This window comes from Thunnus thynnus, chromosome 23, assembly GCF_963924715.1.
Source record: "Thunnus thynnus chromosome 23, fThuThy2.1, whole genome shotgun sequence".
NCBI lineage: Eukaryota > Metazoa > Chordata > Actinopteri > Scombriformes > Scombridae > Thunnus > Thunnus thynnus.
The window spans coordinates 23,424,534-23,446,807 of NC_089539.1; the positions used below are offsets into that span (position 1 = coordinate 23,424,534).

General features: G+C 37.7%; 2 protein-coding genes across 2 annotated transcripts; both read right to left on the reverse strand.

The window, feature by feature from the left end:
• Positions 1-224: 224 nt before the first annotated feature.
• On the reverse strand, positions 225-7,206 carry LOC137176075 (interferon gamma-like). The gene is made up of 4 exons (XM_067582131.1): positions 6,891-7,206; positions 5,889-5,957; positions 2,530-2,781; positions 225-1,685 (listed from the first exon to the last, which is right to left on the reverse strand). The coding sequence occupies exons 1-4, from the start codon at positions 7,008-7,010 to the stop codon at positions 1,557-1,559; spliced, it is 570 nt and encodes a 189-aa protein (XP_067438232.1). The 5' UTR covers positions 7,011-7,206; the 3' UTR covers positions 225-1,556.
• Positions 7,207-17,358: 10,152 nt separating this feature from the next.
• Positions 17,359-20,775, reverse strand: LOC137175737 (myosin-9-like). Its single transcript, XM_067581577.1, has 4 exons — positions 20,477-20,775; positions 19,278-19,346; positions 18,771-19,043; positions 17,359-17,809 (listed from the first exon to the last, which is right to left on the reverse strand). The coding sequence occupies exons 1-4, from the start codon at positions 20,600-20,602 to the stop codon at positions 17,705-17,707; spliced, it is 573 nt and encodes a 190-aa protein (XP_067437678.1). The 5' UTR covers positions 20,603-20,775; the 3' UTR covers positions 17,359-17,704.
• Positions 20,776-22,274: the final 1,499 nt, after the last annotated feature.

Below are 22,274 nucleotides of genomic sequence, written 5' to 3' on the forward strand. Positions count from 1 at the left end.
CTGTTAAGTCACTGAGCTAAATGCAGACAGATATAACTGTCTTTGCTGCTCAGTTAAAAAGACAGAGAGTCAGTGCTGTGCTTTTCTCTCTGTCTTTAAAAACCAAAAACAAAGTCTTGGAAATCTTGGTGTAATCATGGACTCAGAGCCAAACTTTAATTGGCACAACAAATCAACAACAAAAACTAGTAGAGATAAAATTCATGTTTTATTCAGTTGCATGTGCCAATCAATAAATACATAATAAATAACAATCAGTCACAACAATATAATTCCAGTATTAAATTAACACTTTAAATACAAAAATAAATATATAAACTCATTAAATGTCAGTAGAATATAAAATCCCCTGAGCAGTAGTACTTGAACCTCAGCAACAGAGTAAATGTACTACAGTGAAGTACTTGGACTTGAAGTACATTGAAGTATGGTGTACTTTGTGTGTACTGTAAACATTATCATCACTTTGTTTAGGCGGTACAGTGGAGAAGTTGGTGGGCAGTTTCTGCAGTGACTGCAAACTTTCCAAGAGAAAGTGAGTTTTGCAGTAAAAAATATCCAATCAGAGAGATTTGAATTCTCTTGATGTACATGTATATGTGAATTTGCCATGTGTATAACATATTTCATATGTTTATCCCATGAGCAATTTCACATAAAGGCACTTGTGGTTTTTGAACATTTCACATGTGATACATATGTTGCATGTATATGTGATTTTCAGGTATCTCACAAGTGCAGATTTCACATGTGATATTCCATGTAAAACACAATTAGCATCTGAGAAATTCACATACAGACATGGTGGTTTTCAAACAAGTTTTCAGACATTTCACAGACTGACAGGAGCCTGTCAGTCTGGCACCACCCACCTCTCCACCACCATCCAATCAGAGCGCATTGAGGAGGAATTTCATAAGAAAAATTAAATAAATATCAAAGTTTTTGCCTTGCAGTAGCTGATCCTTTTCTCTCTTTGTTGATTATTTTTTGTTGTGCATTTGATAAATACTAAAAAAGAAAAAAAAAACACTTGATTTACCTAAAATAATTATTATAACTAACTTGATTTTTGTAAATCAAAATTTTGTATCTAGTAGATTTTCTGAGCATTAAATCATCTGCATTACATCATCTGCAGTTTATAAACAAATAGAAATTGTGATATTGATAAAGTAAGTTAAACTCCATGTAATTAGCTCTCTGGATCCTGTAGTGATGAACATTTACAGGATCAAACCACAAGGCTGTTTTCAAGTATTGAGCACCAAACTTCCTTAAATAATATATAAATTTAGCAAAACTACAATATTTACTAGGCTTAGGCTGCTGGTTCACTGTTACATATTAATAAACATTTTATAATCTATTAAATAATTACTTAATAATTTACTCTCACAAAATTGTTTTTAAAAATAGGCACATTGGTTGCATTTAGAATATTTTTGATATACTGTTTCTCATGATGTTATTTGATCAATTTTCATAACATATTATGCATTGTTGTTTTACTGTTTTTGACGACTGTTGTCATCATTGATGTCACTGTGGAAGTCTCAGGCTCTCCGGTTTGTTTTGACCCTCCGTGCGTGCCGTCGCTTCCTCTTGTGCTGCAGTGAGTGCGCCTCCTCAAAAAACCAAGTCAGCTCCCCCAATGCTTTGCTCTGGACGACCCGTTCTTCCATCTGAAGAGACAGGGAGGTAAATTTTACAATCACCTTAACAAGTTAACATGTTGAATTTATGAAATCTGGTTAAAGTACACAACCACAATAATTAATAATTACACATCACATTTCCACCTCACATTTAACCTTTAGAAAGCCTTCCATAATCCTTTTTTTCCTCTTAAGGCTTCAATAGGAAACCTTTATGAAGCCGTTCATGAGGTTTCCAAATAAGTAAGGTAGGGTTTATGTGGGTTTGTCTTACTTTAGACCTTACAAAAACGCTCCAGGAGCCCTACATTAATCCTGCATAAGCCCCACATAAGGCCTACATAAACCCTCAATAAGCGTTACTTTCAGGCCTTTGTAGGCTCTTGGTATGCCCTACATACTTGTTAATTTAAGCCTTACTTCAAGCCCTGTATAAACCCTCTGAAGACCAACTTAAAGCCTCACTTGAAGCTCTGCATAAGCCCTCTGTATACCCTAAATAATCCCTCAGACCTTACTTTAAGACTTGAACGAGTCCTCCAAAATCCCTTCTTAAACCTTCCAAAAGTCTTACTTCAGGCCATAGATAAGTCCTCCATTAGCACTGCATGGCCTTTCCATGAGCCTTATTTAAAGCCCTCTGTAGGACCTACATGAACATATGATGAGCCATACTGTAAGGCCTCTATAAACACAAACCCTCTGTAAGTCCTCAATAGTCTTCCTTAAGCCTCACTTTATGCCCCACAGAGGCCATTGGTGAGCCCTACATAAACACTATCATAACACTCCTTACCCATAGCTTCTCTCTCTCTCTCTCTCTCTCTCTCTCTCTCTCTCTCTCTCTCAGTATAAGTTTAAGTCTCTCTACCTTGATGCGACTGATGTCATGCAGTCTCTTCAGAAGCGTCCCCTGCTTTTGGTAATGGGATTTCTTCAGGTCTCCGACCATTTTCAAGAGGTATTCTAGCGCCGTCTTGACATCGCTGTCTGCTCCTTTCTCGGCATTACTGGCAGTACCAGAGGGGGCTAGCTGGGGACTTGGGGTTGGCAGATTCTTCAACATGTGATGAAACAGCTTTTCATAGGTGTCCAAAACACCACCCATTAACACCATATTTTCCTAAAAAAAGAGACACACACACACAGAGATATTAGAGAGAGTGTTTTGTTTCTGCACCAAATTTCAAGTCTCTGCAAGTGGATTTTAATAGAAATAAACTGAACCCAAAGGTTGCTTGGAAGGTAGGGAATCAATCAAAGAGTACACATGACTTGCTTGTAAAAGCAATGGTATAGTCCTTTAAATAAAAGATGAGTTGCGTTTCTCTCTGCTTGACTTGTAACAGCCTCAATGTGTTGAAAACCTTTCACACAGTGGAAAAAATGTGTGGTTTCCCCCCCACACACAAGTTAACTTAAGACTAGAGTAGGCCTTAAAGGGGAAGGTCACTTGACTGTTAAACATGCATTGCTAAAAGGTTTAAACCTCATTTGGATGCAAGAATTCAAAGAGTTCACAGGTCAACAAGTCTGACATTTTTTTTTTCCATTTTGGTCCAAAATTCAAGATGCATCTCGAAGATATTATTATTATTTTGTTAAAAACCATGTCAGATTTTAGGAGCTACAAAAACAAAATGAATTTTCACTGAACAGTGATGATATGAGTGGTTAACTGTTACTTAAAAAAGGAGTTTCACCCCAGATGAATCTGATGTGGGTTTTGAATTTTTGGAAAAATTCAAAATGATGAAACGGTAACACCTGTAGTGCTGCAGTGAAGGAAGTACAAAATGGGGAAACCCAAAGGGGTGTGTGAGGTGGGTGGCCTTAAGCCTGCTACATACCACTTTCAGTAATTCTCTGGAACTAAATTATGACAACAATACTTGCAGACTCTGCTTCCAGTGTACAACTATCAACACCTAAATATAGAAATTACCTTTTTTTGGCATTCATGTCAGATTTGCTGGCAACAGCCTTGTCTAAGCTATTTTTTTTTCCAATTTTTAGGACACAAGGAAAGACAGAAAACATGTCATTCATCATCAATCTAGTGTGCCAAATTCAGGCCACTGTTGGGCTAAGATAAAGCTGATCCAAATGCTGCAATTTGGTTACAAAAGTTCACACCTGCAAAATCTTGTCAAGGTAGAGCCAGCTCATGTTTGATCATCTGATGCCAGAGCTCAGATGACTGTACCAACACACAGTCACAATTTGCCCAACTTAACTGGATACCTAATACTTTGTATAGCAGTTTAGAGAGGTTTTTACCTCTCTAAACTGATGACTGACATTATTTTCTTTGAAATGCACTCAGTCTAATTCCTGGTTATCTTTAAATTGTTATCTAATCATCTGTTTGGCTGAGGACATCATGGAAGAGAAAACTAGGAAACTTAAATGTCAAAAATACAAAAACAACAAACAAAAACACTTAAATTGCCCTTCCACTTTAAATTTTTAGATCTAAACCTGAACTTATTTCTATTTTATCATGTAAACCATACATAATAACTTCACAAATAGCAACAACCAACTCAATTGCTGCAGAATTTAACATGTAAAGATTCTTTGGTCTGTATTTAGTGGTTCATCTCAGTTGTTCTGGTGCTCAGTACTTGAAACCAACCATGAAGTGGCTTTGCATCATTGTTGGTGAAGAGTGAAAGTTTCATTTGGAGCCTGATAAGTGTTGCACAAAGGTTGCACAATGCACAGCCAGCAGGAAAAAACCCCACAAAACCTCAACACAAACTCCAGTGTGATAAAGAAGCTGATCACAGTGTCAGACATCACTGTCAAATACAGAAACCTGAAGAAAGCTGCTGACTCAATGTTTAGACAGAGGAGCTCAACAGGAGAACATGGAAAGCATCCTAAAGTAACAGCACTATAACACCTCCTAGTGAACTTTGAATTATTGTGCAACTTATCAGAGACTTAAGCACTTTTTCTAAACACGAAACATCCTGAATCAACCTAATGCACTTTTATGTGCCAGGCTCTGTGAAAATCTGGTATTTTCTGCCCTGAGCTATGTCTCCCAAGCTGTGCATCAACAACAAACTGCACCAAATGAGCTCAACATTTTGGGAAATGTGAATGCTTTTTGAGAATGAGATGAGAAGATTGATATCAATTTCATGTCTGTGTGTTATGTACAGAGCTGGAGTCAAGACATGGTTAGCTTAGCATATAGACTGGAAGCAGGGTGAAACAGCTAGCCTGGCTCTCTTTAAAGTTCAAAAATAGACCCACCAACACCCCTAAAGCTCCCTAATTAACACATTTGTTTAATCCATAATGTCTGAAATGTAAAAAATCACAATTTGTGGTTTGAGGGGGAGTTACTGCTAGAACTATTTCTTGGCCAACAACAGCCGGAGCCTTAGTTAGGTTAGTTAGGATGCCATGTTTGGTAACAATGTGCCTGTACAGAGACCACAACCTGAGCCCACCAACCCTGTCTGGCAACCGGAGACACTTTATCGAAGTACTGGGCGGATAGATACACTGTTGTCTGTCAAGAAATAGTTCCACCATATAACTCCCCTTAAAACCTCAAATTGTTTGTTTTACATTTCTTTTACGAGATACAACATGTTAAAATTAGTGAGTTTCAGAAGTGTTGATGGGTTTTTAAAAAAAAATTTAGACAGAGCCAGGCTCGCTGTTTCCCCCTGCTTCCAGTCTTTATGCTAAGCTAGGCTAACCATGTCCTTAGTTCAGCTCTGTACTTAACGCATAGGCATTAGATTGATGTCAATCTAAATGGTAAATGGACTGTACTTGTATAGCACCTTTCTAGTCTTCCGACCACTCAAAGCAATTTTACACTAAAAGACACATTCACTCATTCACACGCTGAATGGGCACAGGGGCTACCATGCAATGTCCCAGCCTGCCCCACCGTGGGAACTAACCACACACATCCATACAATGATGGTACAGCCATCAGGAGCAACAACTGGGGGTTCAGTATCTTGCCCAAGGACACTTTGACATGCAGACTGGAGGAGCCAGGAATCAAGCCGCCGATCTTCCGATTAGAGGACGACCCGCTCTACCTCTGCCAATCAATCTGCTCATCTAACTCTCGAGAGAACAGCTAAACATATTTTCCACTGAAATGTTCACTTCAGGTTATGGTTAAGACCATGGCTGGAGTTTTAGATTCATAGCAGCTAAAGTGGTCCGATGAAGAAATTGACTTCTATTTACCTCCACGCCTCCAATCAGTTCTCTGGAGAAGACAGGTTTCCCGTCAAACCTCTGAACATTGGAAATGTTCTGCAAAGACAAAGACAAAGCTTGTTCAGCTCATGTTTGACGTAAAAGAAACATTTTTCATTTTTAGTTTTTCTGTAATTTCATTTATCATTAATTAAATAAAAATCATGTAAACTTTAAGAGAACTGTTCTTATTGGTGTCATCAAGGACAGCCATCTGTGGCCAAGCATTTAACTGATGAGCTATTTTGTCAAAAAGTCTAATGCTAAAGACAAAACATAAACATAAACAAACATCAAACATAAATGTGAAAAAGATAAAGTGAAATAATGTGAAATGTTGTATAGCACCAAATGGAGACAAGTTATGTTGTTAAAAAATGACTTCAACACAATCAATAATTAAACAAAAACTTTGTGAATGTTTTTGTTGTTTGTCCATGTTAGTGGTGCCTTCATGGACAGTCTGACATTTGAGACAAGCTCTGTTATCAGGTAATGAAAAAACAAACAAATAATCAAAGAATAACCAAACTCTAATTTGGTCTTTTCTTGCATTTTAGCAGCTGACTTTGAAATATCTGGTGTTGGATTGTCCCTGAATGCACCATCAAAGACAGTGGCCCTGTTGTCCACTGCATCATCACTTTACAATATGATTTACACTTTATTTTACAAGTTGACTAACTCAACTAACTTAACTTAATCTATGATAGTGATATGATGTGTGTAGTTAATTGACTAAAATGATAAAAACAACAACAACAACAACAAACAAAAAACACCAGAGTAGTCCTTTAGGCATACAATGAATGCAAAGGTGTGTGTGTGTGTACATGTGTGTGTTTGTGGTGAGAGCATCAGAGTGAGAAAGTCACAGGAGGAGAAAACAGAAAGCTTGTATCTGTAGTATCAGTGCTACAAATACTGATTATGCCAGTAGTAACATAACAGCATCAGTAGTATAACAGTAGTAGTACTTGCTGTACTCACATAGTACTGCAGGAGGTTCCGGATGGTTTCATTCATCTTCTCGGAGATGTAAGCGCCTCTGACCTGACAAACAGACAGCCAGACAAACAGACAGACCACTGCCCTCGATGTGGTTACCATGGTCTCAACACCTGATGCTCGTAATACACCTGCACTGTAGTCGCCGGTTCAATTCCTAAGCCTGTCCGGGCCCGGTGTGACTGTCGGATTTCAATCCCTGTTGGAGCGATGCCAAAAACGGAGACAGGCTCACCAAAGACCTGTCTGATAGTCTGTCTGACTGGCTGACTGACAGTCGTGTGTTTCTTGCCCTGAAGTTGGCTCAAACTGTTCGAGTTGTCATGAAAGCATTTATTTATAACTCAGAGAGAGAGAGAGTCAAAGTGGCAGAGAGACATAGACACACACAGGGGAGAGAGAGAGTGTGATGCACTGATGATCTAGGTGTGAAAACTGTGGTTGTGCAGTTTCCTTTAAATCACCAAACTTCATAGAAGTGGGTGAGGGGTCTACCCGCTCATGCATGTCAAACACAAATCATCTGCTCCTACTGAATTTCAAATAACTCACTTTTAAGGTTAGTTTTAATGGTCATAATGGGAGATCTAATGGTTTCTTGTAAAGGCCTGTATGTGCATACAACCCAATGCAGTGCATTGAGGTTCTAGTTGAAGTCATTGGAAACCACTACGCTGCAGCATGCGTTGGAAATCGCAAGATCCTGTAGAAACGCAATGGAAACCATTACAAACTCTTAGCAATCTATTGTATCTGTGGTTTTATTAGGAACTCTAAAGGTTACAGATAATGGCTTGTTTTTGCATCAAAGTATTTTAAGGTACTATTGAAGCCATTAGAAACCACTGAAACATTGTCAGCCCACTGAAGGCATATATCTTAAAAAATGGCTCATAGATAAGTAGTTTAATTTTAAACAAAGGCTCCATAATTTCAACAACAGCCAATATTTTGGGCCTTCCAGTGTAGCCAATGGTTATCCGGATAATGGATAATGGGTAATGAATATCCAGGTCAAGACCTCCGTTTCCGTCCGCAGCCATCATTTACAGTCTGATTAGCAAGTTGAGGTTTCGGCCAATCTGTATAAACAGATATATGCATATGAATGAAGATTTAAAAAAAGCTTATAAAAAGCTAAATCATCCTTAGACAATAGCTGACGGATTCCGAGATTGCATTTCAGCCAATGCGTTACACCTCTTTTGCTTTCACACGGACTGTTTACCTGCATGCACCCAAAGCCCACTCAAATATGATTGGTCAATACTATTTGGACTACAAACGGAAACCAGAATGCTTCTGGTACTAAAATCTTGTCCCGTTGCCTACAGATTCTGCATTCATATGCAGATATCTATTTATAGAGACTAAAAATAATGTAGTTCAATTCAACAAAACTCCATAATTTCCTAAAACAGCTGGATAAAAAGGACAGTACATTTGTTGGGGATTATTTTCAGCAGTGGATTGATGCACATTTGGTTCTGTAGTGAGTAATTCCAGCAGCAAGATGTATGAGTATTGAGTCAAAATAAACCAATGGTTGTTTTAACATACTGGAAAGCATTGCAAAATGTGGGAAATTTGTGGTTTAATGGGAAATTTTGATGTGCAATGAATTTGCATTGAGGAGCTACTGAAGCCATTAGAGACCACTGAAGACATGGAAGGTTCTACTGGTGTTCTACTGAAACACAACAAAGCCACAGCATGTAGAAACCGCGATCTTTTATCATTAGAGATGCATGAACTACGACATCACACTATTTGAAATGTGATGTAATAACATTATCAGTGACAAACCCACACAGGATTGTCACCAACTCTGCAGTGCTACTGAGCTTTTGTGCCTCTTTTAGCTCCTAGTTTTGGTTTCATGCCAAATTTACCGTCTGGTCCAGTCTCGGGTGAATACAAACACAACTCCAATGGGAAGATCACGTCTGCTGGACATGTGAAAAAAAACCTTATTAGATGATAGTATGTCATTGCTGTATTTTTAGCTTTATCTGCTCTTCCTAATTGGCCAAAAACTCTATTAATGCAGCTTTAACTCAATGTAAACACAGGACATGTTTCAGTTGTCTGACTGGACAAACAGCAGTTATAAATGGGGCCATTTTCTTTAATATCATTGGAATAAAGGGTACTACTTGTACCTGTACCCCTACTCAGTTGTATGCATGTCTAAATATAGTTGAATATGTTTTCAGCTAACTCAGACTAGGTATCTATTCACCTGTGAACAATCCCTGCTAAACTGCTGAGATAATTAAAAAAGAAATAAAGTAAAAGTCATTGATATAATGAGCAGCTACTGTTATGTCCACACTTCTTGTCAATGTCCCTTCATACATAGTTCATTCCACACAGTGAAGCCAGTCTGTTTCATCACTAGCTATTGCAATTACAGCAAAGATCTAATCCTGCTTTAGGCTTCATTTGACAACAAAAACAACAGCAAACAGCACTTTTATACAGACCAGCGATGATTATAGACCATACTGTGTACAATAAACTCAAACTAATTAGTTAATTCAGCAACTTCATGAGTAGCTCATGTTTCCTGACTTATTGTAGTGCATATTCTATAACAAATCCAAAAACAAAGTGAGTAATGATGATGCTATAAGTATGAATAAAATAAAAAACAAAAAACAACATTAGTTAGTTTGAATATAAAATAGCTAAAAGTAATGAATAAACAGTTGAAAATACAGATGGATAGTTTAGTTAGCTAAAAGTAATCAATAACAAATAGTTGAAAAAGTTGGCTAATGGCCAATGGATACATGGGGATTATATAAAAAGTATTGTAACAATATCCTCTTTTATGGTCAGTTATGGAGAAGGAATAGTGTTAAATAACATCTAGTTTATCCATTCTTAACAACATATTTGAGTGGTGCAGGTGAAGGGGTACTGGAGCTCATCTGATAGGACTGTGGTGGTATGTCAAAAAGGTAAGGAACTGCCGAAATAGCACGTCATACAGGATGATACCTTGCATAGAGTTGCAGATAAACTAAAACTTTATTTACAGTTATTATATGGTGCACAGCATAGACAGGCGAGATGAGGACAGGAAATTATGTCATGTAGCAGATACCCTGAATGGGTGTAAGGTGTTGAGTAACGCACAAAGTGAGCAGTCCCACGTTTAGTTTAAAGGAAACAGACTACATGTGGGGCTCTTCTTGTCAATGACAGACACCTATTTATATGTACAGAAACACAATTGTATAATTGTCAGGAAACCAACAAATTCTTGGGCAGCAGGAACACTGAAAATATCAGAATAGAGGAGGCCAGGAAACAACCTGCTGCATAAAGCATCAAAGTAAATCTAAAAGAAAGTGAAACCTGAGGATCTGTGCTTCAGAGAAAATGTTTTATTGTAAATGAGAGGAGAAGCTGGGATTCATGGGAATGACACTTCATCTGTCCATCTGATCAGTTAACAAACAGCACTACAGGAGGAACATTTATAGACATTCAACATTTTTCATCTGATTTTTCCAACAATACTTGTTTGTAGCAATTTCAGTACTCTTGAGGTGTGGTTAGGTTTGGTTAACTAAAACCACTTTAAAAACTCGGTCACACCAGAATTTAAAATGGTGAAATTTTGTGGTGAAAATAATTCACTTCAATGGAATCGCTGCATTAAGTGGATTCACTCACTTTGGTGCGCTTTGATACACAGATTTGCACCCAACTGACCAATATCAAACAGTCTTGACATTTCTGACTTGAGGGAACAGAGAGCCACAGAGTTCAAAATGGAGGAAGCTATCGTAAAAATGTTGCTCTATCTACTTTTCCACAACAAAAACATGGTTTGCAGACAGTTATGTGACGGGAGTCAATGGTACAAATATGTCTTTTGAATAAATTGTCCGAACATATTGTCCTGTTAGTGACTAAGCTAACAAGCTTGCTAACTTATAGTAAGCAAGCTAGCTAGCTTGGGGACCTATTTTCCCCTCTTTATTGAATAAAATTATATACAGTCATGAGAACAAAATGCCAATGGGGGCAAAGAGCCCAATACAGAGAAAATAGTAGAAGCTCCTTTGACTGACTAGCGCTAGCATGTTCCCCCTAGTAGGTTCCTGGGATACCAGCCCTGTGAGTTGCTTTGCCACTTTTTTAGCCTTTTCCCATAAGCACTTACAGCCGTGTTGATTTGCGTTTTCATTACCAGTTTAAACACGCCAAGTTGCGCCGAGTTGTGCCAGAGATGGGCCATCTCTGAAGTTGGGTCAATGTGCCCCCGACCCGCCTCCAAGCAAGCTGATGGGCTTCATCATTATTCAGGGATGAGTCAGCTAACTTCCAGTTTAGCCCTCTGCTAACTTGAATGAGATAAAATGATTAAATCATACCGCTCTTCTAGACTTTCCAAATGTTATTGGACCAAACAGATCAAATTCTGACAGGGAAATTAGTCATATTGCGGGGGTTGTGATGCTCAAAAAAAAGTATCCACCACTTTACAGCTGCTCCTTTGACCACTAGTCACTTTTTTAATGCTTTCACTTAGCCTACTGTACCCGTTGATCCGTAGTTTCCAACTTTTTTAGCTTGCCGCCAGTGATGGATTGGCCATCTGGAAATTGGGCAAATGCCAAAAGGGTTCCCCGACCATGGGCCGCTCAGAATGGGTCATTGCACTCAGAATCAGACTGGCCATTGGGAGCACCAGGAGAAATTCCTGTACAACACTATTGTACAAAAACAAGAGGGAGTATGCCACTTGCTATGAGAGAGATGTGTTGTCAGCCCAGCAGCCAATGAATGGATTATTCATTTGGTGTATAAAATGTCAGAAAATGGTGAAAAATGTCAACTGTTTTCCAAGGCCCAAGGTGACATCCTCAAATGTCTTGTTTTGTCCTGACCCACAGTCCATAACACAAAGATATTCAGTTTACTGTCATAGAGGACCAAAGAAACCAGATTTGGGAATCTTGAATCAGAGAATTTTTGTTGGTTGACTAACCAATCAATCAACTAAGCAATACAGCTCTAGTAAGCAATTACACCAAAGAATAACCAAATCTGACATTGCTAAGGGAGGAATGTGTTATGAGTGGGGGGTTTCTGCACTCTTAATATCACAGGTGCCAAAGTCTAAGGGGTTTAGATACATTTACTGTGTAGCCTACTTCAGCTATCTGTGGTTTTTGGAAATATTTCTTCCATCTCTTCTCAATCATCATTATTCACTCAATACAGCTGATAAGAAACAACCACCTTACAGGCCATTGTCCTCTGACCTTTGACATTCTGGCAACTGATGTGGTGGCTGAGCTGAGACATTGAATCGAGTGCTGAGCTCAGCAGGAAACAGTGAAGAAATGCAAGAAAACAGGAAGAGCAACAGGTGGATTTTTGTGTTGATATTCAGGTGGTAGAGATGGGTATCCCCTACTCACTCACACAGACACAAACACAGGAAGAGGTTTTGCAGGTGGAAGTTTGTTTCTGTTTTAAGGAATTCACAGCCGTTTCTTTTCAAGTACCTGCCTGAAGTTTAATTATCTTCTGCTGAATTTCTGCTGCAGTTCCACTGAAGCTCTGAGAGCCTCAGTTTCTTCAAAAATCAGAGATTACTTATCTATTATCAGCTATTATTGATGATAATTTATTGCAAGTGTTGTTTATCATCAACTTTTAGGTTCTCTAAAGCCATTTTCAGTGCAAACATACAAGACTGTATCCAGGATTTTAGAAATATCGAAGTCATGTGTCCCTCCAACACATATACACGTGATGTCTGATGTAAAAAAAAAAAAGGTTGATGATGTTTAAATACCTAAATAAGATGTAAAACTAAACTATCAGACACACACACACACACACACAAAATCGAACAATTGATTTGCTAATGTCTATTATCATTATTCTCCTCTCTGTCCTCTTGCCTAAAATATTCATCTCAAATGGCTGACTGGGTCCATTTCAGATCAGCCCCAGAGTTTTGGTTAAATATGAATATGTAAACAATGACCACTCTTGACCCACACACCTTTATTTCACATTGCATTATATGAACCTCACAACGCTGAACTGCAGTGAGTGAACAAGAAAAAGCAACATATGAATGTCAATCAGATTAGGGTGACAGACAGACTGAAAACACATACACATCACTACACTGCATGTCATCTACAAATGCTCACATCTCTATCAAGCAGCACCTACCATGGTTTGAGGCTGAAGAACCTTAAAGTGCCACCGACAGCCACTCGACACTCCAACTGACTCTCATTCAAAAAGCCTCAACTTCTCTCTAGAAATACTAAGATAACTTTTTTTTCAATGAGTCATTATGGTCTCAATCTGTAAATTCAGGCTCTCTAATAAGTGTGCCACTTTGATTTCTTCTGTGTGGGCGTTGATTGACAGCTGTGATTGAGAGTTGGTTCACCTGCTGCTCTCCCAGACTCCAGGACTTACACTGAGTCGGACTATTGTCACAATATTTCACTAAGTTAAATTTTACTTGATTATGATACCTGGCCTTTTACCACAATGTTAGCCCAAGTGGGCACTGCTTGGCTTTCACATTAAGCTAGTGTTAGTTTTGGTGCGAGGTAGCAAATCATGTTTCCAGAGCATGAAAGGCAACACCCCGGACTTCTTATTTGGAAGGTCCTGGCTACAAATGGAAAAGATGGCACCAACATTAAGCTGCAACTCTGGGCTTCATACCGGCTCCAATGTAACCAACGGGTGACATCACACCTTGCTACGTCCATCTTTATATACAGTCTATGGCCTCTACAGCTAAAGTTCATTCATAAACACAGAGTTCTCCTGTTCTAGGCTGCCTTCGCATAAAAATGCAGAAAATCTAGACAATCTTAGATTTATTTTCAGATGGAAGTAACATACTTGATGCCTTTACTAAAGCACTGGAGAGGTAATATGAGCTGATTCACAGAAGAACACACATGGATTTTTCCAAACATCACTCTGTTCATGTTCATCTGATGATTCAGTTTTTCAAAACCTGGACCTTTTTCTTCAGCTGACATAATTTTTTCTCTTGTCTGACTAAGAAAAGCCCCATCCTCTAATTTGGTTTGAGGGGAAATCCCTTCACACATTGCACATGATATCTGACTCAAAAACTGGTTTTAAAGTATAATTCAGATATTATAAGTTCAGGAAAGTCAGTGAAAATTATCATAATTAAATGCATAGGAACTTGTACTTAAGTCTAAGTCAATATTGCTGGGGTTTTTCCCTTTTATATAAAGATTAAAGTTAACTTCAGTGAAGTAGATGCTAAGATTGCTGGTCACAAATATATATATATAATTTCAGACACATTTTGAACGTTCTATAGAAAAAAAACATTTTCCAAATCAAATTAACAAAACCCAACATGTAGTGTTTAATGTTGATGCTGATTTGTTAAACAGAATGTTGTATTTTTTATGGTTTTTAGTAGATTTCATAATTTCTGCTGCTTTGTTAGTTTGTTATATGAATATTGTAAACTGAATTTTGTTTTATTTATTGTTTTGTTCTGCCATTTTGCCAGTTAAGTCCATGCTAAGTTTTCAGATAAACTAAAGAATTAAATGGTTCGTTATGAGTTGAGAGAATTCCTCTGCTTCTTCTTTTCAATTGGATTAACCACAAAAATGCAACAAAGCTTAAAGAGGACATGTCAGGCACATTTTCAGGTCTACTGGAATATCTTTGCATGATTTCCAGTTAAAAATTCCTTATTTATCTTATACTGGCTCTTTATGTAGCCCCTCAGTTCAGCCTCTGTCTGAAACAGGCCGTTTTAGCTCCTGTGTCTTTAAGGCCCCGCCTCTTGATGAGCCCACTCTGCTCTGATTGGTCAGCTTCAGGAAGCTTCCACCGGCTCCGGAGGCTACATAAACAAACTATAGTAGCAGGATTTCACTTCTTTTTATGCTTCTTTACTTGAAATATAAATTTCTCATATACATCCGTACATGTTGGAGCTGAATCCGATCCAAAATGTGAGAGTGGAACCATGAGCAACCTGTGGAACAAAAGCGACGGGACGGACAGCGGTTTGTGTGCATGCTCAAACAATCTGATGTCATCATAAGGAGGAAGTAGAGGTAGCATTACAAACAAAACATTCAAAATAGGTTGAAGCCCTGACTTTTGACTTTCAGGGAGCAAGTTTTGGAACCATGTTTAACAGCTGACATTATAACAGTATATAAACAACAGAAAATCACAAAAAGCAATTTCCCCTTTAAAGGTTAAAGCTTTTAATGGTTTTCTTATTCCATGAAATTTATTCCACTCTGTCTGACAGTATCACGTTATAATGTTTACATTGAATTAAATATCTTTCAGTCTTTCTAATTTCATACACAATTTGGTCTGATATATTTGGTATCTCCACTATAACTTTGGGATCCCCACTAGAACTGAAAATAAATTAAAATTGACAAATTACTTTGTTTTTTTGTTTCTATTTCACATACAAATGTAATTCTTTATATCTTTTGTATTTTCAGGATCTGAATTTTTTACCATGAAATAACGAATTGTTTTTGGCATGCTCATGTTTATTTTTAGACTGGTAGATTGGATTAGATTAGATTAGATTAGATTAGATTAGATTAGATTAGATTAGATTAGATTAGATATTTAGATTTTGGAGATGATATTTTGTATGAAAAGTATAAAATATTGCTGAATAAATTGCAGCAACATGAATAACAGCACTATCTAATTTGGATATATAGTCAATATGACATAATTAAAATGAATTGCTGCATTAAACTAATTAATTAATTAGTAAGACTGGTTAAGGAGCAGTTGGGTGTTGGTGGGTTTCGTTGGTCGGGGGTAATGACTCAATACTCAAAACCAGAGTTGTAACCACTGATCCATCCTGTGAGTGTTTCCTTGCAGAGTTTCATTACATCACGAGGTAAGGGGAAATCCCTCCGTCTGATTGGTGCAAAAACCAGGGGACACAATGATGTCAGAGCGATGTCAGATGACAGTAATTCCACAAAGTTAAGCAGAAAGGGTCGTACTTTCACTCTCTCCACGACTCTGTTTGCTCATTCACATTGTGGTTTCAGCTACGCTATATGGCCAAAGTTATGTAGACATTCCTTTCAATACCAGTGGTGGAAGAAGTATTCCGATCCTTTACTTATGTAAAAGTACCAATACAGCAATGTAAGTCCTGAATTAAAAATCCTATTTAAGTAAAAATACATAAGTATTATGAGCTTGATGTAGTTAAAATATTGAAGTAAAAGTAGTGGTTTGGTCCCTCTGACTGATATATTATTATATATGACATCATTAGATTATTAATAGTGAAGCATCAGTGTTAGAGCAGCATGTTACTGTTGTAGCTGCTGGAGGTGGAGCTAGTTTCAACTACTTTATATACAGTTAGCTAGTTTAGTCCAGTGGTTCCCAACCTGGGGGTCGGGCCCCTCCAAAGGGTCAGCAGATAAATCTGAGGGGTCGTGAGATGATTAATGGGAGAGGAAAGAAGAAAAAACAAAGTTCTGATACACAAATCTGTTTTCAGTTTTTGGACTTTTTCTCTAATCTTTGATTTTTGCTGAAATATTGGACCATTTGAACATTTATTGAAATGAAAGCATGTGAGAAGTTTAGAGGGAAAAATCACTATTTGGTGGAGCTGTTAACAACTCATAGACATGTGAAATATGACCCCGACTACACACTGCTTTTTGTAAGACGTCAAAAGCTTGTAAACCACTGGTTTCATCTTTAACAATGTGTTGTATTTTAAAAGCTTGTTATATTATCCATTGTGTCAAATCTTCATCTGAAAAGTAACTAAAGCTGTCAAATAAATGTAGTGGAGTAGAAAGTACAATATTTCCCTCTGAAATGTAGTGAAGTGGAAGCATAAATTAGCATCACATGGAAATACGCCCTTTTTTCATGGTTTTCCCTTAGTTCCAATGAAGAAAAATCACTACAGAGGTTGTAAATCAGCAGAGTTGACAGATATCACCCCAATATGTGCAACTGTCTCCCAATAAAATTATAAATTTGTGTTTGTATTTTTGTTTCGGTTCAGTTTGTCACCACCGTTTCTTTTTCTGTCTTTCTCTTTATCAGTTTTTCTGTAGTTCAACATCATCATCTTCATGTTTTTAAGATTACAACCAAAACTAGTGAACGTCAGCCTGCATACATGAAACTTATTGATGATTTCTTGTGAAACTGCGTTGTAAGCAGGTTTTTTGAAATCATATTCACCACTGACAGCTCAAGACTATTGGACTATTAATGCTCTTTTGTTAGAAAATTTAACAAAGCTTAGTATGTATATGAAAAACTGTGGGGAAAAAAAGGAAAAATTAATCTTTCAGTTGGTGCTGATTTCTGCTTTTATTCAACCAACCAGATACAAAATACACAACAAGAAAAATAAATTAAGTTAAATTAATCATAAATAAAATACATTAAATTATCACTAAAATAAATATAACTCAGTTAAGTAGAGCACTGGATTGAGAAATGACCTAAAGTAACCCCTTAAATAACAAAATAAATATGTGGAACTGTGTAAATGTGGAACTGAACATGAAAAACCTCATACAACTTAACTCAGTTATAAATAAATCTACAAATAAAGAGAAAAACAGCTACATTTCTTAATGAAGATCGACACATACAAATCAACTAAATTAGATTATGCTAATGAGAGATTAGCACCTGTTTAAATCAGAACTATTGATAGCTAATTATTGCTAGTTGGCCTGTTTCGTCATCTGTGTCATTCAGGAGGAGTGAGCGTGTGAACACTTGGAGTGAATCACAGAAGCCGCCTGGTAGATCTCTAAGAACTCAGCCAGAGCCTTTTTCTGATCCTTGGGGTCATCCACCTGGAGACAGACACAAAGAGTTCATTTAAAGTTAAAAACAGACAACTGCTGTTGAGCTGTAAAGCTAAACAAGATTCCATACTATATATATATATATATATGGTGTGTACTTTTTTACATCTTTCTGATGCTATCTCACCACCTTTCGCAATTTATCTTTTCTTTTTGCAGCTGTGAGCATCTCCTCCATCTCCGTTGTGCATTACATTGTGGGACAGTAGTGTCAATCAAAAGCACACTCAAACATCAAGCAATTCTTAGTTTGCATATTGACTCTTTTCGGTATTAACTTTGTTACATTTGACAAAAGTTGTGACCATATTACATCTTCCAAAATTACTTAGAAATAGTGTGTGGGATGGTGTGGAAACTTCAAAGATCAGGCTCCACTCTGTGCGTGAAATGTAGACTTAAGTGCATTAGAGTGCATTGGTTTTGATTCTGGAGAAAGTGAAACTCTCACTATATAGTCAAACAAGATTTTGGTGTTTTCTTTTTGTTTGTGGTGTCGTTTTCGAGTGAGCATTGAGCTGCTATAAATGTTTGTCTGTGAAAATTAGTTTCATTTAGTTCTGTTTATCCAGTCACACTATCTGTGGTTGGTCAATCAAAAGTCCTTTTCCTTTCCTCACAGAATGTGTCTTTATGCTGAGAGCCAGCAACTTTGTTTAACCAAGATGCATTGATGCATGTATTACTATTAAATAAGAAAGCAATAACATCTTTGAACTTCAGTTGTGTTAATAAATACTTAAACCTACCTCAGAGTGAATAATTATTTTCATTACACAGAGTTTGTATTTGACTTCAAAGTGAGTTGGTGGAAGACTTCTTACTTTGTTTTTAAAAGACATAGGTTGTCAGAATTTGAAAAGTCTTGACAGAAATAAGATCAGATTCAACTGATGAATCTAGAAAGCTGCTAATTCAGTGAGACTGTGAACATGTAAGTGTCCATTACCTTTATCTTGTTGAGCTTGTTGAACACATCCTCTCTGTTGTGGCTCAGGTGGCCCAGGTGGCTCAGGCAACTCTTCAGATCGTTCCTCTTCTCCTGCAACTTCTGCTGCAACTTCTCCAGAGCAGACACTGCATTCTTTTTTATTTCAGCGTCAGACAGGTCGTGTAGCAGAGGGCTCTCATGGTGCTGGTTGTGGTTGTGCTGCAGGATGCTGGAGAAGATGCGCGTGTAAACGTCCAGAGTGGCATTCATCAGCAGTACTTCCTGTTTTCTCTGTGGAAGAGGAGAAGCAAAGCCTGGGAGTCAGTACACAGAGATCAGAGTGATCCATAGGGTTTACTAGGGTTTGGATGAAAGATTAGACAATAAAAACAATCATACTAAACATAATTTAAAAGAAAATTTGTAACAGAAAAGGCCCAAGCCACCTTGATCTTTAGATTGAATTCTGGGACAAATTTTTACTAATCCAGTTAATGAGCAAAATGTTTGCATGTTTTCGTGTACCTGGCTTTTGATGCTGTCAATGACAGAACTGAAGAGAGGATTACTGCCGATCTCCGTCTCCTTCAACTTCTGAAACACACAGAAAAACACAATTGAATACTTCTGTTTCTGTTAACTAGCAGAATGTAAACACTCACTGATACAAACTCTGTCATTGTATGGATGTTAACAGACTGAACTTTGTGTCATCTGTATGGAAACCTGACCATGATGCGTTGTTTTCTTTTGGTATAAAATAAGTGAAATCATGATGCAAATAAACTTGACGAACAGTAACTTAAATTTTCTTTGCGACCATATGATAAAAACATGAGAAGTTGTGATGAGGTGATCAACTATAATCAGCAGATATAAATTTCTATTAATCCTGTAGGAACACCTTTTTGGTCTCTCTGGGCTACTGTAAACTAACTGTTGACTACAAACTATCAGCCTCTACATGAATATCGAAGGAATATTGAAGGAATATTACAGAAACTTTTTTTTACCTATTGATGTCAACAACTGTCAGTGACCACTTACTGTAAAGTTTTGATCATAAATGATCCCCACCAACATAACACATGTTTTATCTAATAATCTCAAGAAGACAATTTGGGTTATGTTGAGTTTAAAGAATAATTATCCAATGATCATAAGAAAACAGAACAAACCAAAGGCAGACTAATTGGTTTCAGTTAATCTCTATAGATTTGAAACATGTGTCAGGTAAATAATCCATCACAGTCAGCAGTAAGTCACCTACATTAATTTGTGAAATACAATCTGTCAATTTAAGTATCACTTAGCAATTATGTGGTGAAAAAATGGCTAAAAAATAAAGTCACCTGTAGTAACAAGCTTTTAAGTGAACGCTAAAGCATGTGTCACTGCAAGGATGTCTGTGATTTTAATCCAATATGAAGGCAATAGAAGCCTAGCAGTTGCTGGTAAACATCACTTTACCCACTGATTAAGGCAAATTAAAGATTTTCTAACATCTTTAAAGTGTTTTAATCACCTCTTCATTTGTGCACACACTGATTAATATGAAGTCAAATTTCCAGTGCAGTGTAGTTTTAGGAGACAGGTTCCTTAAATAAACTTAAAATTTAGTGCTTAAACCCTTTCATCATTAGCAGTTAATAAACTGAATGTAAAACTATAGAGGATCTAAAATTGAGCCCTGTGGGACGCCACAGGTAAATCCCAGCACTCACCAGCACATCTGCAATGGATTCATGGTCTTTTTTCAGGTTCTCAGAGACGTACTGAAGAGGATTTCCAGATGCCACCACAACTCCCAGTACGACCAGTAGACAAACTGAACCACAGCATGGAGACATTTTGGACCGCTAGCGTCAAAACAAACTACTGTAGAGTGTACCGCAAAAAGTGTGTCCTCAGAGAAAGGCTGAGAAAGTGTCAAGAGTATGACAATGTGTTGTCAAATCACTGATACTCTCTGTTGACCTGTGGGTCTATATATATAGCTTTCTGTATCCCTATCTGATCTCATTATGTGTCTGTAAGCGTGTGGTTGTGCATGTCTGTGGTCTGTGGGCTTTTCAGCAGCGGCACCAGAAACAGCAGTATCGACAATAGTTTTCCTCTAAAACATACTCTGCTGCTGCTAAACAAACACACACAGGATACTCCCTGGTCAGGTTTCCATTAACTTCCATCCACTGAACACATACACATGCAGAGAGAGAGGAGACTCCCTGGTCAGAGTGGTTTAACTGGAGGACAACCAGTTCCTCATTATTTACGTAGAAATATGTGTGTGCGTAGCAGTGCGCACTATGTGCACAAATCAGTTATGCCCGTAACATCATTGATGTATGTGTGTGTGTGGGGGGGGGTTCCAGGAGTGCAGAAAACCTCGTGTAAGCTTTATGAAACTATACAGACCTGTGTCTGTGTGTGTGTGTGTGTGTGTGTGCGTGCATTTTGTATGCAAGCTTGTGTGCATGTTTTTTGCATGCGCAAGATATCTGCACATCTTTCAGTGGTCTTAAAATGTCTTGAATTACATTTTTACAAGTATTAGGCCTAAATCTGAGTCAACAAATTGCCTCACATTTTGTGTTTTACATCTGCATCTTATTTTTTGGGGGGGCGGCTGACTCAAATAGATTCACCTGTACTGGAACATTTTGAATTATACTCGCTATTTATTCATTTTGAAGTCTGTAAGGAGATGCTGTTAAAACTGAAAAACCTTTCAAAATCGGGCATTCACACAGACTAGAATAATGCTCTCAGTGGTGCAATAAGTACTCAGATATGTTGCAGGAACTGAAGCTGTTAAATAAATGTAGTGAAGTAAGAAGTATATGGTATATAGTATTTCCCTCTGAAATGTCATGCAGTGGAAGTATAAAGATCAGTAAAACACCTGAAGTCCAACTTAATCATAGCAGTTAAACATTGTTCAAGGCTGCCTGAAGGACAAACAGTGAACTCAGAGAGTGATTTTTGTCTGAAATAACAACCACAGCTTTCTGTAAAACATTTCTGTTTGCCGTCTGACTCCTGTAATCTCCCCACTCTGAGTGACAGTATTTGATTTATAAAATACCTCAAACATCCTCCATATACACCAGCAACAGAGCTACAACATGCTCCACCATTTCATAAAAGACTAAAGTGTGTCACAACATCTCTGTACAACAAATGCAGTATGAGGGTTAAAGATGCAGCCCACCCTGTGGATGCTGTAAAAAGGTTAAGGAGGGCGCTGTTTACTTTCACTCTCAAGCTTTTTGGACCCCCAGAAGCAGATAAAGATCTTGACATGTATGAGTGTAGAGTCTATTCCTGTTCAATAATCAGGCCTCAACATGTACAGTAAATCAGACAGATCTGAAGTTGTTGACAGGCCTATTTTTGCCTTGTGATTGGGCTAGGCTTGCAGTTTCCCCCTGCCTGAAGTATTAATGCTAAGCTAGGCATCCTGGATTTATCTTTGCAATGGGCGCACAGAGATGAAATTTTTTGTCTGTCTGTCTATGT